The following is a 13,572-nucleotide window of genomic DNA, read 5'->3' on the forward strand; positions in this document are numbered from 1 at the left end:
ATTGTCAGTCAGGACTTGACGTCATCATATGACCAATTCCTTGTGGTGGTGGGGTGGGAAGTCCTTTAAAAAGCGGCGCGCGGAGCACAAAATAACGAGGAGGAGAAGGAGAAACGAGGCTGACTTAGTGGGTGTTCTCTATTTTTTTGGGGGGGGGGGTTCTACTCTGCACCGACTGCACGCACGCCGCCGCCAACATGACCAAGGTAACTTTGTTAACTTTGTTTCGTGTTTTGTGGGGTAAACGAACAAAAATACAACTCGGTGGCTTTGCTTTACTTCTTGTCATTGAAAATTCCCACTCGCTCGTTCAGTTCTGGAACTCCACGTCACATGTATGAGTCTTTTTTAGACCACGAAACAAGGGGCATTCTTAGCTCATGTTGCGACAATAATGTTGTCTTTTCCAGATGAAACCGCTGTTGTCTTACAAGTCGTACGGGGAAAAAAAAGTCACTGGCTTTGCTTTATACACTCCTGGATCTAAATTCCAACTCGTCTGTCGAGTACGCGAGCACGTCACACGACATATTTCAACCTTGTTGTTTTGGCTTCCCACATAAAGCCGTAATTTTTGTTTTTTTTTGTCGAAGTGAAACGGGCATAATGTTACAAAAATAAAGCACATGGAAATCTAACTTACAAGTCCGTGCTTTGTTGACGCACGTTTTGGAGAAAATTCCCATTCAATCTTCAATTATTGAACGTCTCACATGCCACCTCTCAGGATTTGAGTTTTCGCCTCATTCCTGGTGGGGCGTTTACGTGTCATCGCAGAAATTATGTTGGGCACTGAGATGACGCAACACGCGGGTGCTCTGAGCGCACCCCAACCCCCAACTCGCCAAGCTTCGCCTCACTTCACTTGCGTTTCAAACGAACCAACCGCGTCGTGAGGAGATGATTGTTATGCACCAACCAGGACTCTCTCCTAAGTGGATACAAAATACATACTGTATATATTTTTGAAACTAGGATGTAGTTTTAAAGAATCATGTTGGATATCATTTTGTCTCTTTTAGAAACTATGTGGTACAAACTACCCGGCCAGCATCTGCTTCATCGTCGTCAATGAGTTCTGCGAACGTTTTTCCTACTATGGCATGAGAGGTAATTCCTACAGAAGCAAAAAAAAAAGCGCACTATTTTAACTCCAGTCATCATTTGGCTGCTCCCCAGTCTCCATTTTGCTGTTGTTGTGTTCCACACTTTCAAATGTTGCTGCTTTGTACTGTACACTCTCCAGTTTGCCACATCATAGTCACCATTAGTCTCCACTCCACTGTCTCCATTTTTCTTGCATTTTATTCCACCGTCTTAATTTTCGCTGCAGTTTTCACATGCTGCTGCTCCGCAGTCTCCACTTTGCTGCTCCGCAATCCCCACTGTTGCTGCACTGCCTAGTCACTTTTTTTTTTTTTTTTTGCATAGATTCCACAGGCCATACTTTGCTTTGCCGGGGGTAGCGAGTTGTGCGGTGCTTGCAAGGAGCACGTCTTGGTCGTGGCTCAAGAAAGTGAGCGCGAATCACATAACAATCCAGGAAATTGACTGTGCCCTAAGGGTTGTTTTTAGTGATTAGGGAGTGGCCGTGAACGGATCAACACCGTCTAACGTGCATCTTAGTCACCATAAACACTCCTCAGTTGTTATTCCTCAGTTATTGCCCAGGCGCAGTCATGCTTTTACTGCGTTGCGCTCCACAATCTCTCACTTTGCCGCACGGCTCGCGGATGCCATCCTTATGTCGTTGACTTTGTTTGTTTGTGGTGTTCAGCGGTGTTGACGTTGTACTTTTTGACGTACCTGGGCTGGGACCATGACCTTTCCACGGCCGTGTATCACGCCTTCAGCAGCCTGTGCTACTTCACGCCCGTCCTGGGTGCCATCATCGCCGACACCTGGCTCGGCAAGTTTAAGTCAGTCCCGACGTGTACACTTCGGCTTCACTTTATCGTACCTTTCCGTCACCAATGGAAGCAATCTGAACCTTCCCCCGTGCAGGACCATCATCTACCTGTCTGTGGTCTACGTGCTGGGTCATGTGATCAAGTCGGTCGGTGCCATTCCTACGGTGGGAAGCAACACCGTGCACATGTACGGGTGCCCATAGTTCAATCGGACTGAGCCGCTCGATCGATATTGATTGACAGTCCCTGTCCGTGCGTGTGCGTGTGTGTGTGTGCGTTGTAGCGCTCTGTCTATGGCGGGTCTGATTCTGATTGCCTTCGGAACCGGCGGGATCAAGCCCTGCGTGGCCGCCTTTGGGGGCGACCAGTTCCAGGACAAGCATGTGAGTGGACAAATTGTACAGAAGGAGCCACGTGGTCATCACAAACATGGAATCATGATTTTTTTAATAATAATAATAAAATCCAATTCATTTAAGTTGAACATGAAATGAAACTTCATGAATATTTTGGGATTTAAAAAAAATAATAAATACAATTATGCATGACATTCAAAGTTAAACATGACATTCAGATGACATGAAATCAAACTGGAAAAGTCAATTTTTTGGGGGGCACCTTGTACAGCACATCACACAACATCTTTTGTCAATTTTCTTTTTTTTTTTTTGCCGTCAGGCCAAGGAGAGAATGAAATTCTTCTCCATTTTCTACATGGCAATCAACGCCGGCAGCCTCTTGTCCACCATCATCACGCCCATCCTCAGAGGTGAGTGTCGCTGTCCGCCCCCCCCCCCCCCCCCCCCCCGTTGGTGCTGCTGATGTTGAGAATCCCCCCCCCGCACCCCCCACTCACTCCGCAGGAGACGTGCAGTGTTTTGGCGGCGACTGCTACGCTTTGGCTTTTGGCGTGCCCGCTGCTCTCATGATGGTGGCCTTGGGTAAGGAAGCGCTCCGTCAATTTATTTCTACTCAATGATATCATTTTTGTACGTGTAAAATAAAAGAATAAAAATGTTTAGATATATGTACACTTAAAATGATGACGTTTTTGATATTCTCCCGGCTGAGTGGATGATCCACAGCGGTTTCGGTAGCACATCGCCGACCTTCTGCACGGATGGCCGCCCGCAGTCTAAACTAAAAAGGCCACAACGGGAGCGTTGCTTAAAAACATGCAAGACTGCATTGGGACAAAGTCTTGGAAACCGATTCACAAATGGGAAAAACCGTGAGCGCTAAAACTCCCAAATCAACGCTGCGGCCCCCTGGTGGCTGTACATAGCATGCAGGTCCTAAAGGATGCACACATTTTATCCTCTGGTCTTCTTAAAATGTTTGGGTCAAAGCTCAGTCAGTTGCGGTAATATGAATTGTTCTTCGCAGTGGATAAGAATTATACGTCCGTGAACATCGCTTTTCAAATATTTGCTGCTTAAGAGGATAATAACTGCCACGTGCTATCCGTTAGCCCATCTGTGGCCTTTCTCATGATGCGTTAGCATCATGCTAAACTGATCGTTTTAAATACACCACGTGTCGTTGTTTTGTGTTTTGTTTGACGGTAAACTCAGCTGGGAGCAGCGACACAATTATTGCTTCAACTTTTAACTTCTTTGTGTGTATTTTATTTTTTATTTTTTGGTACAGTCGTGTTCATCTTAGGTAGCAGCCTCTACCGGCGAAATCCTCCACAGGGCAACATCTTGTTGGAGGTCTGCAACTGCATCGGCGTGAGTCATCAAACACTTTGTTCTCTCCGTGATTTTTTTTTCCCCATTCCTTGTCAAGAATGTGATTGATTTTCATGTTGGTTTTTTTTTAAATTAAACTACACTTGCAGTTTGCCATCAAGAACCGTTGGAGGAGGTCCAAGTATGAGTCCAAGAGGAGGCACTGGCTGGACTGGGCCGAGGACAAGTACTCGGTATGACCTTTGGCTCATTAGTGCTAATTGCTGAAGTTGCTTGTGCGATAAAAGGCAATTCACTTTTTTATTAAAAAAAAAAAAATCACAACGTGGTCGATGACTTGCAGATATGCTCCCTCGTGGCTGTGACCAACGTAAGTGATGACATCAGAGCACGAGTCGCCCCATATTTAACTTTGATTACAAATGCATCGGAATATTTTTAAGACGTGACAGAAGTATGAGCGCACCTGCTCTTAAGACACACATTTTAACGGAAAAAAAATCTTTCAGCATTTGACATGTTCTTTTTTTTTTTTTTTTTTTTTAATTGTGTCAACAGAAGCGTCTGATCACGGAGATCAAAATGGTTCTGCGGGTCCTGCTTCTTTACATCCCTCTGCCCATGTTCTGGGCTCTCTTCGATCAACAGGTCCCGGAAGCCGACTTGTTGTTCAGTCAAGGTAGCGCGAAGGAGGCTAACAATGCTAACATTGCGTTGTTTGATTCCAGGGTTCGCGCTGGACTTTGCAGGCCACCAGGATGAACATGTCCTTCGTACGTTTGTTGCTTTTTTTTATTTTTTTATGGTTCTATTCCATGTCATCATTGTCTGTTATAACTTTTTTTTACGACCGAAATGGATCACCCACTTCTCAATTCTTGGCTCGATTAACTTCCTGATAGATATTTTGAGTTAAAGTTTAATCCTTTTATTGGTTTCTTTTGTGCTCCGTGACAGGGTGCCTTCTCCATCAAACCTGATCAAATGCAGGTATGGACTCACTTGCGCCTCCTGGGGGGAAAAAGTTGCCTACTCACGATCGACATGTCGACCATATTTTATGTGGCTAAGTGAAACTAGCTTTGGCTGAATTTTCCCCAAAGATGTGGCCACCTTATACCAAAAATGACAAACGTCCTTTTTTTTTTGCATTTTTTGGACAATTTTTGACTTGTTGAGACTTTGGTGCGTCTACTCATGATAAAACAATGTCGACTAAAATTGATGTTGCTCACCGAAAACTGGCTTTGGAGGCTGAATTTGAAAAATACAAAATACAAATTTGCTAAAACGGCCAATTTAAACCAAAATGTTTGGCTTCCGGTGTTTCTTCGGACATGGCTTCTTGACATTTTTTGGTGGGTGCACTTCTCAACCAAATTTCACGTGTCATGAAAGGGGGTTGAATTAAAAAAAAAAAATCTTGGGCGTTCCAACTGAGCCCAGTGAGCCTAAAATCTTCACTTTCATCAAAATGGCAAATGACCTGTGTGTTTTCAAGCATGGCTTTTTTTTCTTCTTTTTTTTGCGGGGTCTGTTCATAATATACAGTCCTACCAAATTTCATTTGCTAATTGAAACTATGCTTGAGGGTTGAATTTTTCAAAAAACATCTTTGGTACATCTTGGCAACTGAATGTTTTGTGTGTCTCCTTCCCTTCTAGACACTGAATGCGCTGTTAATTCTGGTGTTCGTGCCCGTGTTCGACCTGTTCATATACCCACTGATTAGCCTCTGCAGGATCAACATCACGTGAGTTCCTATCATGATTTTTTTTTTTTTGATGCCGATAGAAAACAATAACGTTTTTTTTTCCCTCCCCCTAGTCCGCTGAGGAAAATGGCCACCGGGATGATTTTTGCAGCGTTGGCGTTTGGTGCCGCCGCCCTGGTGGAGGTCCACGTGGTGGTGCGTTAACGGCAAAGGTTGCTTTGACCTACCAATCGGGGGATGGAAAATTGTTGATGTTAATGTATCAGTAAATCAAAATTGTAAATTGGTAAAAGAAACGGTCCCGTTGCTGATACGGTTGAAGCTAGCGGCACGAGTGACTGTGGGTATGCTGCGTGTTGTAGAAAACGGTGGTGAAACCAGCGCCGGCGGGCCAGTGTCTGCTGCAAGTCTTCAACTTGGCACCGGGGGACGTCCGTCTCCACTTCCCTGAGAGCCAGCCTTTTCCAGAGCCGCTCATGTACCTACAGGTAGCCTTGGGGGCGGGACAAAAAAAAAAAAAACCCACGTACATTTGCGGCTTTTGACCTAAAAAGTCATTCTAAATCAATAATAAAGGAATCACTATAACTGACGTTTCTGACGCGGGTAAAACAGGACTTAGGGTAAAAATCTAAATAAAATCGAATGAATGAGAAGAGCCCTCCCTGTTTGTGTCAGGATCCTGGTGAGTACCTGAAGCTGCCACTAGGGGCGCCCAGCACCAACGTGAGTTTGGAGGTCGACTACCAAGGGGCCACCTCCCGCTGCAATGTCACCTTTGGCCAGCAGGAGGCGTACAGTCTCATCCTGCACCCCGCCCGAGCCGGAATACGCTGCAGACTGGTGAGTGAACGCGAAACACAAGAATTGGACAACCAGGAAAAAAAAAAAAGAAAAAACATGCAATTGCGATTGGCTGGTGTTCAGGGTGTCCCCTGCCTATTGCTCGAAGACAGCTGGGATAGGCTCGAGCAAGCCCGCCCGCGACCCTCATGACGATAAGCGGTTCTGAAAATGGATGGATGGATGGGCAGTAGTATTTAGAAAATACGTAAAATTGCGAGAATCTAGAATATTGTTGGGGTTTTTTTTCTTTCGGAAAAGTCATCATCTGAGATGAGTCACAGTATTGCAAGAATGAATTCCCTTTTCCAAAAAGTCGTAATCCCACAGTTCTAAGTCATATTTCTATGAAAATTTTCTGAGGAAGTAAATATGGATCTTACTAAATTTGTCAATATTTAAAGAGAAAAATAAACAACTGAATATTACACTATTTGAAAATATTTTTTTCAAGCACATTCTGACCAACATTTTTGATATCTTGTGGTGTGTAATCCAGGTGAAGGACCACATCGAGAAAAGTGACGAAGGAGCTCCTCTTCTCAGGTAAAAACTTGACCTTGCGCGTGTAGCGCGACGCATGGCCTGTCATCTCCGCGCGAAACTTAGCGAGCGTGGCTTCGCGCAGGTTCGTCAACACGCTGTCGGAGGCGGCCACCGTCACCGTGGGCGACGAGACCTTCCGCGCCGACGCCAATTACAGCGTCTCTGCCAACAAGACCCTCCAGCGGGGAGTGTGAGTGGACTGTGACATCATTTCCTGTCTCACACACACAAATGACTGCAGCAGCCCCCAAAGCTAGTTTCTCTGGGCAAAAGGAAATTTGGTGGGGCGTCTAGAGTCCACGAGACTTTGTCCAACTCCCGCCAAATTTGATCCAGATATGCTAGATTTTTTTATCCCAACTTGTCTGTTGTGTCAGGTATAATAAGGTGAGCTGCAGTTTACAATCAAAGACTTGCCCAGACCTGGACCTCGGACTCCTGGACTTCGGAGCCTCCTACACCGTGGTCCTCCTTGAGGTCAGAAGGGCAGCTTGTCGCTCTTGGACAGGAAGCCGCCCTCATCCCACTGTCCGGATATTCAATTTTTTTCTTTTCTGTGGCTTCACAGGAGTCCGGTAGGATCACGACACACAAGATGGAGGACGTCCATGCCAACAACGTACACGTGGCCTGGCAGATCCCTCAGTACGTCCTCATCACGGCAGGCGAAGTCTTGTTCTCCATCACGGGCCTGGAGTTCTCCTACTCGCAGGTTTGGCTTCCCGTCCAGGTCTTCACTCGGACTAGCGAGCGGTCCTCAAATAGTAGCTGAGAACGATTGTCCCCGCAGGCCCCCGCCAACATGAAGTCGGTCCTGCAGGCCGGGTGGCTGCTCACCGTCGCCTTTGGGAACGTCATCGTCTTGATCGTAGCGGAGGGCGCAGGGCTTGAGCAGGTAGTCTTGACTTTTAAGATCGAAAGTCTACACCAATTTTCGTTAGCACATCTATGGCTTTTTGCGCTATGTATTAGTAGCAAGCTAGTGTACATATTTTTGACGAGGTGGTCTGGTTTGATGGCACTTTTTGGCGTTTGTCCTTTAATGTGTGTCAGTTTTACAGTAAATGTAAAGTGAACATAAACGGTGGGTGACCAAAAACAAACAAACAAAAAAAGAAATGGGATGAAGCAAGCACATAGTGCCTCTTCTTTGGACGACTGCGAATAATCGTCTTTTGGCTCAGTGTAACTTCAGTCATGTAATATGACAACGGTTTCCTAAATAGGACTTTATTCTCAAGATACTCTTGACTATGACTGAAACCAATTTTTTTTTTAAAAATCTCGTTTTTTTTTCTCCCCCCCAAAAAAAATTTGCAGTGGAAAGAGTTTGTGCTGTTTGCGGTTCTGCTGCTGGCCGTGTGCGGCGTGTTCTCGGTCATGGCTCACTTCTACACGTACGTGAACGCTCAGCACCTGGACAAGATGGACGCCAACGATCACAATGGCGGCCAACGCAGCAGCGACGATGACGACGACGACCACAACGGATGCGCCGACACGCTGGATAAGAAAAAGCCAGACTTGGAGCCCAGCACCAAACTTTAAACGCAAGCGCCTTCCGTATTCAGGGACAACTGAAAAGGAAGCGCAAACAATGAAATGCGATCATTTTTTTCATGTCGTTATTCCCTTGATGTGAATTGTTAGCATCAAAGGCTAACTGTAGATTTTACGCACATTTCAAATTTTTAACGTCTGATTTTTTTGGGGGGGGGGGGGTAGAACGCTGCCGTCATGGTTTGTCATTTCCAACTTACTCTTTGCTTTTTTTTTTTTCAAGGTTTTGCGTGTAGCACAATGCTCTCATCTTAAAGAAAAAACAATCTCTGAACTTTGCACACCTTTTTTCCGGAAAAAATAGGACCGTTCATCTAATTTATGATGGGGTTTTTTTTTTAGAAAAAAAATTCAATCATTAGTTTACAAATTTTCTTGAACAGTTTATCATCATTTTACTTCATCCACTTGAATCTCATTTTTTTCTTCCAAAAATTCCCATTCAGTTAGCCACTTTTTTCTCGGACAAAGAGAATTTTTATGGATTTACTTTTTTTTAAAAATGAATGTATATCACTTTATATATTTTTTCCACAGAAAAATACCAGTTAATTTTCACAACTGTTTCTTTTTTTTAAATCTGAATTTATTCTCACTTTGTAACGTTTGCGAAAAAGCACAACAAAATCTCGTCATGACCTATGTTCCGTTTTCTCGCGTTCCATGTTTCTGTCTCACTCTTTAGGTTTTTGTGCTCACCTGTTCTCGTCAAGCCAGTTCCTCGTGTCTGTGCCACATATTCTCATTGTGAGTTTGCAGTTTCTTTCTGTCTTCGTGGATAGATCGTTTGCGGGCTGTTTTGTCAGTAACTGCGGCCTCAAGTCATGTCATGGTCAGTTGAATCCTCGTGTTTTGTTTTTTACTTTGAATCTTGTTCTTTGGACTTGAATTAATTTGGTAGCTTTGATTCCACGTGCCTTGTTCACATTTGTGTGGAATAAATATTTTGTGGTGACTCTCGCACTTTGGTCATTCCAACTCTAGTCAACACTTTTTATTTTGTTTTCGGGAAACGATACAACTGTCAACAATTAGCAATTTCCCCCTTCAAATTAGACGATGCACATTTGTCGATCAATTTTTGGGCTTTTTGTTGAACATTTTGTTTTTTGTTCTCTTGAAAATTTGACTTTATCCACATAATTGTAACTTTCCTTAAAAAATAATTTTTAGAACTTTTGGAAAAAAAATCCGAATTTATAATGAAAAAAAAACAGCTTTATAACAAAAACTTTTTCTTGAGATAATTTGATTTAATTTTTTTTCCTTTAACTCTATTCTCAGATGTTTCTGACTTCTTTGAGAAAAAAAATGGTGATTTTATTTCAACTTTTTGTTTTTTAAGAAACAATCTTAAAAAAAGTGATTCGAACAAGTGTTAAAAAGTCAAGAGAAGGAGAGCAAAGCTGGGGCTCACTGAAGACTCGACGCCTTTTGTCTCCATGATCACAGCTGTCTGCCGTGTTTGTCATTTTGCTAGGCAGCAAACATGTTTACATGTATGAAATGCGATTATCATGAAGGATGTCACCCCACCCCAGGGAAAACAAACACGCTCCTGATTGTATTATCGGTGGTGAGAAATTGACTTCCAAGCCATCTTTCACTTTTCGGCCGCCCCAGTGACATCAAGGTAACAGCCCTCGTCCGACCCCTTCAGAGATTGTCTCATCTCGGAGTGATGGGAGTTCTCCTCTGCTTGTCCAACAGGAGCCGGGTAACCATGGCGACCACGTCTGGATGCAACAGACACTCCAGAAGGTCATCGGTGCCCAAGGGCGGCGACTCAATCGTATCGGGACCCATGTCGTCGGCGCCATCTTGGAGAGGTGGGGGAAGGCGGGGAACAGGAAGTAGACATGGCCCGAAGCGGACGTCACTTCGAATGCGTCCGTCTGAATCGCGCTTTGTGGGGTTGTTGGATCTCAAGGTGGGTTCGGTCTTCTCTTGCCGAGCGCAGGCCCGCAAAGCCAAGTTGATGTAGTGCATGTTGTCATTATGGGATGTCACGCCCTCCTGTGGACACGATGATGTCATCGATCTCCAATCGAATGTTTGCGTTTTTTTTCCAATTAGTATAACTTTGGTAGCTTCTTGAGCACTTTTTTTGTGGGTCAACGTTGCGACATAAGTTTGAATTTGATGAATTGCTCACTTGGCACACGAACCTCTGTGGGGTTGAGCCAGCAGCTGCCCTCGCCTTGCGCGCTCTTTACGGCGCACACAACCGTCCTGGTCACGGCCTCGCCCACGCGCGCCACGTGGTCGTCATCCTACGCGAGAATCGATTCACCGATCAGTCAATCATCGATCAAATAATACAGCCTCACGAAATTGAGGCTCACCAGCTCGATCCAGGAGTTGACGCTGATGGTGACGGCGTCCAGAGACTCCACGTAGTGCCACCAGTGTCGGGGCACGAAGAGAACCTGACCACACAAAATGCGGCTTATCGTATAATTGACTACACTTCCTCTTTCAGCCACATGACAGCAGTATTGGACCAGCGGCTCAATATGTCTGCTGATGACAGGTATTGATTTTCTGTCCCCATCCACTCCAGGCCTCGTTTTGTCACAGAGGAAGTTACGAGGGGTGATGAGTCATGATTGACAGGGCCTCAACTTGACCCTACCAAATTTTTTTTTTTTTTTTACCCTGACCAGGTGGCGGCTTTAACAGAAGGGCAATCTAAACACGACGCAATCACAACCTCACGCTGGTGTGCAGGGACAAACACACAGTACAGACGTCACACAGCGTGTGTGTACATTTGATGGGTGTGCATGTGGCGTGTATATTTTATATTTAGGTGGAGCGACCTGTCCGGGCAACAGGGTGATGACGTGCGCGCCGGCGTGCCGGAAAGCGGGAAACCTTCCGAGGTCCGGACGCAGGATGTTGACGCGGCTGAAGACGCTGGACTCCTCGTACGGGATCCTGCTCGGGTACAGCTTGGACGTGTCTTCCGGAGGGAACATGTGCCAGCGCTTCCTGTACGCAGACACAAAGAAAACAAGTGAGCAAACAGTATGGGCGTGCGTTTTGGCATATTTAATCAAACACTTTCTCAACCACTAGTCAGCCAACCACTAGGGGGCGAACACATGGTTAAGGCTCCCCTAAACTGCCAAAATAACGAGATACTGGCATTTTTATTCAGCTAGTCTTTGGTTAACTTGACATTTTTGTGTATTTTTTTTAATCATCTTTTTTTGTAAAATGATAAACCATTCATTTTAAAGTTTCATTTTGCACTCAGAACTCATTCTGTATCGTTTGTTAAAAAGTAGTGATATTCAAAAACAAATATTTTCGCTAACATGAATAACTGAATAATAATCCTGATTACAATATTGATTAAAAAAAATATTCATGGTTATTTTGGCCATAATCTTGCAGCCTTGATCTTTAGTGTGTGTAACCTCCATTCAGAAAAGGAGCATTTTAAAAGTAACCTGTCCATCAGTGTTCACAAAGACTAGAACAAGCATGCACCGATACTTAGTGCAAGTCGGAACGTTGGTAGAAACGCTTCGGCATTTGTTTGAATGTGCTTAGAGTCACTCAACTGAAGCGGGGGTCAGACATTTGTGATGCAGTCTTACCGTCCTTGTACCTGCAGCACCAGGTTGCAGCCGTAAGAGTCCAGGTGGCACGGCGTGTTGGCGCCCTCTGTGCCCATCCACAGCGTGCTCTCTTTTCCGTTACGACCCTCGAACCCGAACGCATCCCACTTTACATCCTGACACACACACACACACACGAATATGGATGACGAATCCATTAGGACACACAGAAGCAATTCTCAGTAAACGGCAGACTGGTCAATGTCGCCCGAGGCAAATTTTAACACGATGTCATTTACTCGCCCGACGCTATAAAAATTAATCTGCCACATAAAATGTTGCCGTGCGACCACTCTTTAATGTCTTTATCTGCAAGAAGAAGCTGTGCGTATTCATTGAAAATGCCCCCCCCCCTCAAAAAAAAAGTAGGATTATTTGGTGTCATTCCGCAGACATCCTGTTGGCACCTGGAGCTATTTAATAATGACTAGACTGTATATAAATATTGAACTGTATTTATATTTTGCGTCCCATTGTAATTGCTATTCATACAACGTTTTGACTGTCTTTTTGTGTGCAAGGAGTTCCTGCATTCTGTCTGCCTGCACACACCCATAACCGGAAGGCCGGTCGGAGCAGCCAAGATGATGTCTTTATAATAATTATGGTGAAACTCTCCTGAGTTTTGGTCTTCAGGGATTCATTTCAAATGTATTTAATTCACTATTGTTGCACATCTATACAGAAGAGGGAAGGTCTTTGTGGCCTTATTCCCCCCCATCACAACTGCGGCTTTCAACCACTTTCAGCTTTGGCATAGGGAACCAAAAATCTGTGAATAACATAACTGTACACCTCAAACATGTCGGGCTGGTGTGCAAACATCCTGGCGATGTACTTGTAGTCAGCGTAGGCCCAGAACTGAGACGGTGGGTAGTCACAGAAAGAGCCCACATCCTCCCTCGCCTCATCTTTCAGCCAGTTGAGGAACTGACCCATGCTTGCTTCCACATAGGCGCACTGAGTTTCAAACTGAGGCACTGAGCAAACAAACACAACCAGGCCCTTCATGTTCATTTCCATTGTGCAAGGTGGCAGGTGTCATGAATGCACGATGACTATTCGTTCCGCCCATCCGATCTTTCTTCTTACCGTTCGTCTCCTCCTTCCTGCCGAGTCGGAATCGGACGGTTCTGTCTCCGAGGCGCTCGCGCAGGTTCTCTGCGGTCCAGCCGAGGACGGGCCAGCCGTGCGTCATGTTCAGGAAGACGGCGGGCTGCCGAAGCCGACCCACAATTCTCTGGGCATCTTCTGGACTGAAGGGTGGGATGTGGGTGGCGCCGGTGTCCATGGCCTACAACATACAGATTTAGTAATAAATCTCAAACTACATACTCGAGCAGGGGTCACCAACCTTTTTTTTTGAAAGTGTAAGATTCATCTGGTTAATGTGAAAGGGTACCAGTCTGACACATACTTCCGAAATAAGAAATTTGACCCAATTATGTATGTCGGATGTGAAGACACTGATCAAGTTAATGATTTCACAAGGTAGGAAAACACCAAAATGTCAGTCTAAAACTATTTATAGAAATCTCTGCAAGCGCTTACATTTTGATCATGATCATTTGTACAACATTACTAGGAAACCACAATGTCCCATCATGAATGATTTTTTGACAACAGGTCCGTGGGGTATTCCGGAGGTCCTCACCACATTGGTGACCCCTGAACTA

At 44.9% G+C, this 13,572-nt stretch overlaps 2 protein-coding genes across 2 annotated transcripts; one reads left to right on the plus strand and one right to left on the minus strand.

The window, feature by feature from the left end:
- Nucleotides 1-107: 107 nt before the first annotated feature.
- slc15a2 (solute carrier family 15 member 2) lies at nucleotides 108-10,021 on the plus strand. The gene is made up of 24 exons (XM_086123220.1): nucleotides 108-206; nucleotides 1,023-1,110; nucleotides 1,778-1,919; nucleotides 2,005-2,097; nucleotides 2,194-2,293; nucleotides 2,589-2,679; nucleotides 2,774-2,851; nucleotides 3,561-3,643; nucleotides 3,754-3,837; nucleotides 4,163-4,252; nucleotides 4,333-4,377; nucleotides 4,562-4,594; nucleotides 5,269-5,357; nucleotides 5,432-5,513; nucleotides 5,681-5,806; nucleotides 5,997-6,161; nucleotides 6,661-6,707; nucleotides 6,790-6,897; nucleotides 7,085-7,184; nucleotides 7,276-7,419; nucleotides 7,498-7,602; nucleotides 8,028-9,099; nucleotides 9,809-9,900; nucleotides 9,978-10,021. Exons 1-22 carry the CDS (start codon nucleotides 198-200, stop codon nucleotides 8,253-8,255), a joined length of 2,130 nt encoding a protein of 709 aa, XP_085979346.1. The 5' UTR covers nucleotides 108-197; the 3' UTR covers nucleotides 8,256-9,099; nucleotides 9,809-9,900; nucleotides 9,978-10,021.
- Nucleotides 9,247-13,352, minus strand: hspbap1 (hspb associated protein 1). The gene is made up of 8 exons (XM_086123222.1): nucleotides 13,251-13,352; nucleotides 12,989-13,190; nucleotides 12,692-12,876; nucleotides 11,876-12,012; nucleotides 11,090-11,261; nucleotides 10,613-10,696; nucleotides 10,436-10,540; nucleotides 9,247-10,283 (listed from the first exon to the last, which is right to left on the minus strand). Exons 1-8 carry the CDS (start codon nucleotides 13,275-13,277, stop codon nucleotides 9,936-9,938), a joined length of 1,260 nt encoding a protein of 419 aa, XP_085979348.1. The 5' UTR covers nucleotides 13,278-13,352; the 3' UTR covers nucleotides 9,247-9,935.
- Nucleotides 13,353-13,572: the final 220 nt, after the last annotated feature.

The sequence above is a fragment of the Hippocampus guttulatus genome, chromosome 11 (assembly GCF_054856545.1).
Source record: "Hippocampus guttulatus isolate MCC_2025c chromosome 11, RoL_Hgut_1.0, whole genome shotgun sequence".
NCBI classification, from domain to species: domain Eukaryota; kingdom Metazoa; phylum Chordata; class Actinopteri; order Syngnathiformes; family Syngnathidae; genus Hippocampus; species Hippocampus guttulatus.

Coding starts and splice junctions, on each gene's coding strand:
- slc15a2 (XM_086123220.1), top strand. Junction 3,838..4,162: donor GGGCCGAGGACAAGTACTCG/GTATGACCTTTG, acceptor TTGTGTCAACAG/AAGCGTCTGATCACGGAGAT. Junction 7,185..7,275: donor ACACCGTGGTCCTCCTTGAG/GTCAGAAGGGCA, acceptor GTGGCTTCACAG/GAGTCCGGTAGGATCACGAC.
- hspbap1 (XM_086123222.1), bottom strand. CDS start 13,277: ATGAATCTTACACTTTCAAAAAAAAAG. Junction 12,877..12,988: donor CAGGAAGGAGGAGACGAACG/GTAAGAAGAAAG, acceptor TTGTTTGCTCAG/TGCCTCAGTTTGAAACTCAG. Junction 12,013..12,691: donor ACCAGCCCGACATGTTTGAG/GTGTACAGTTAT, acceptor TGTGTGTGTCAG/GATGTAAAGTGGGATGCGTT.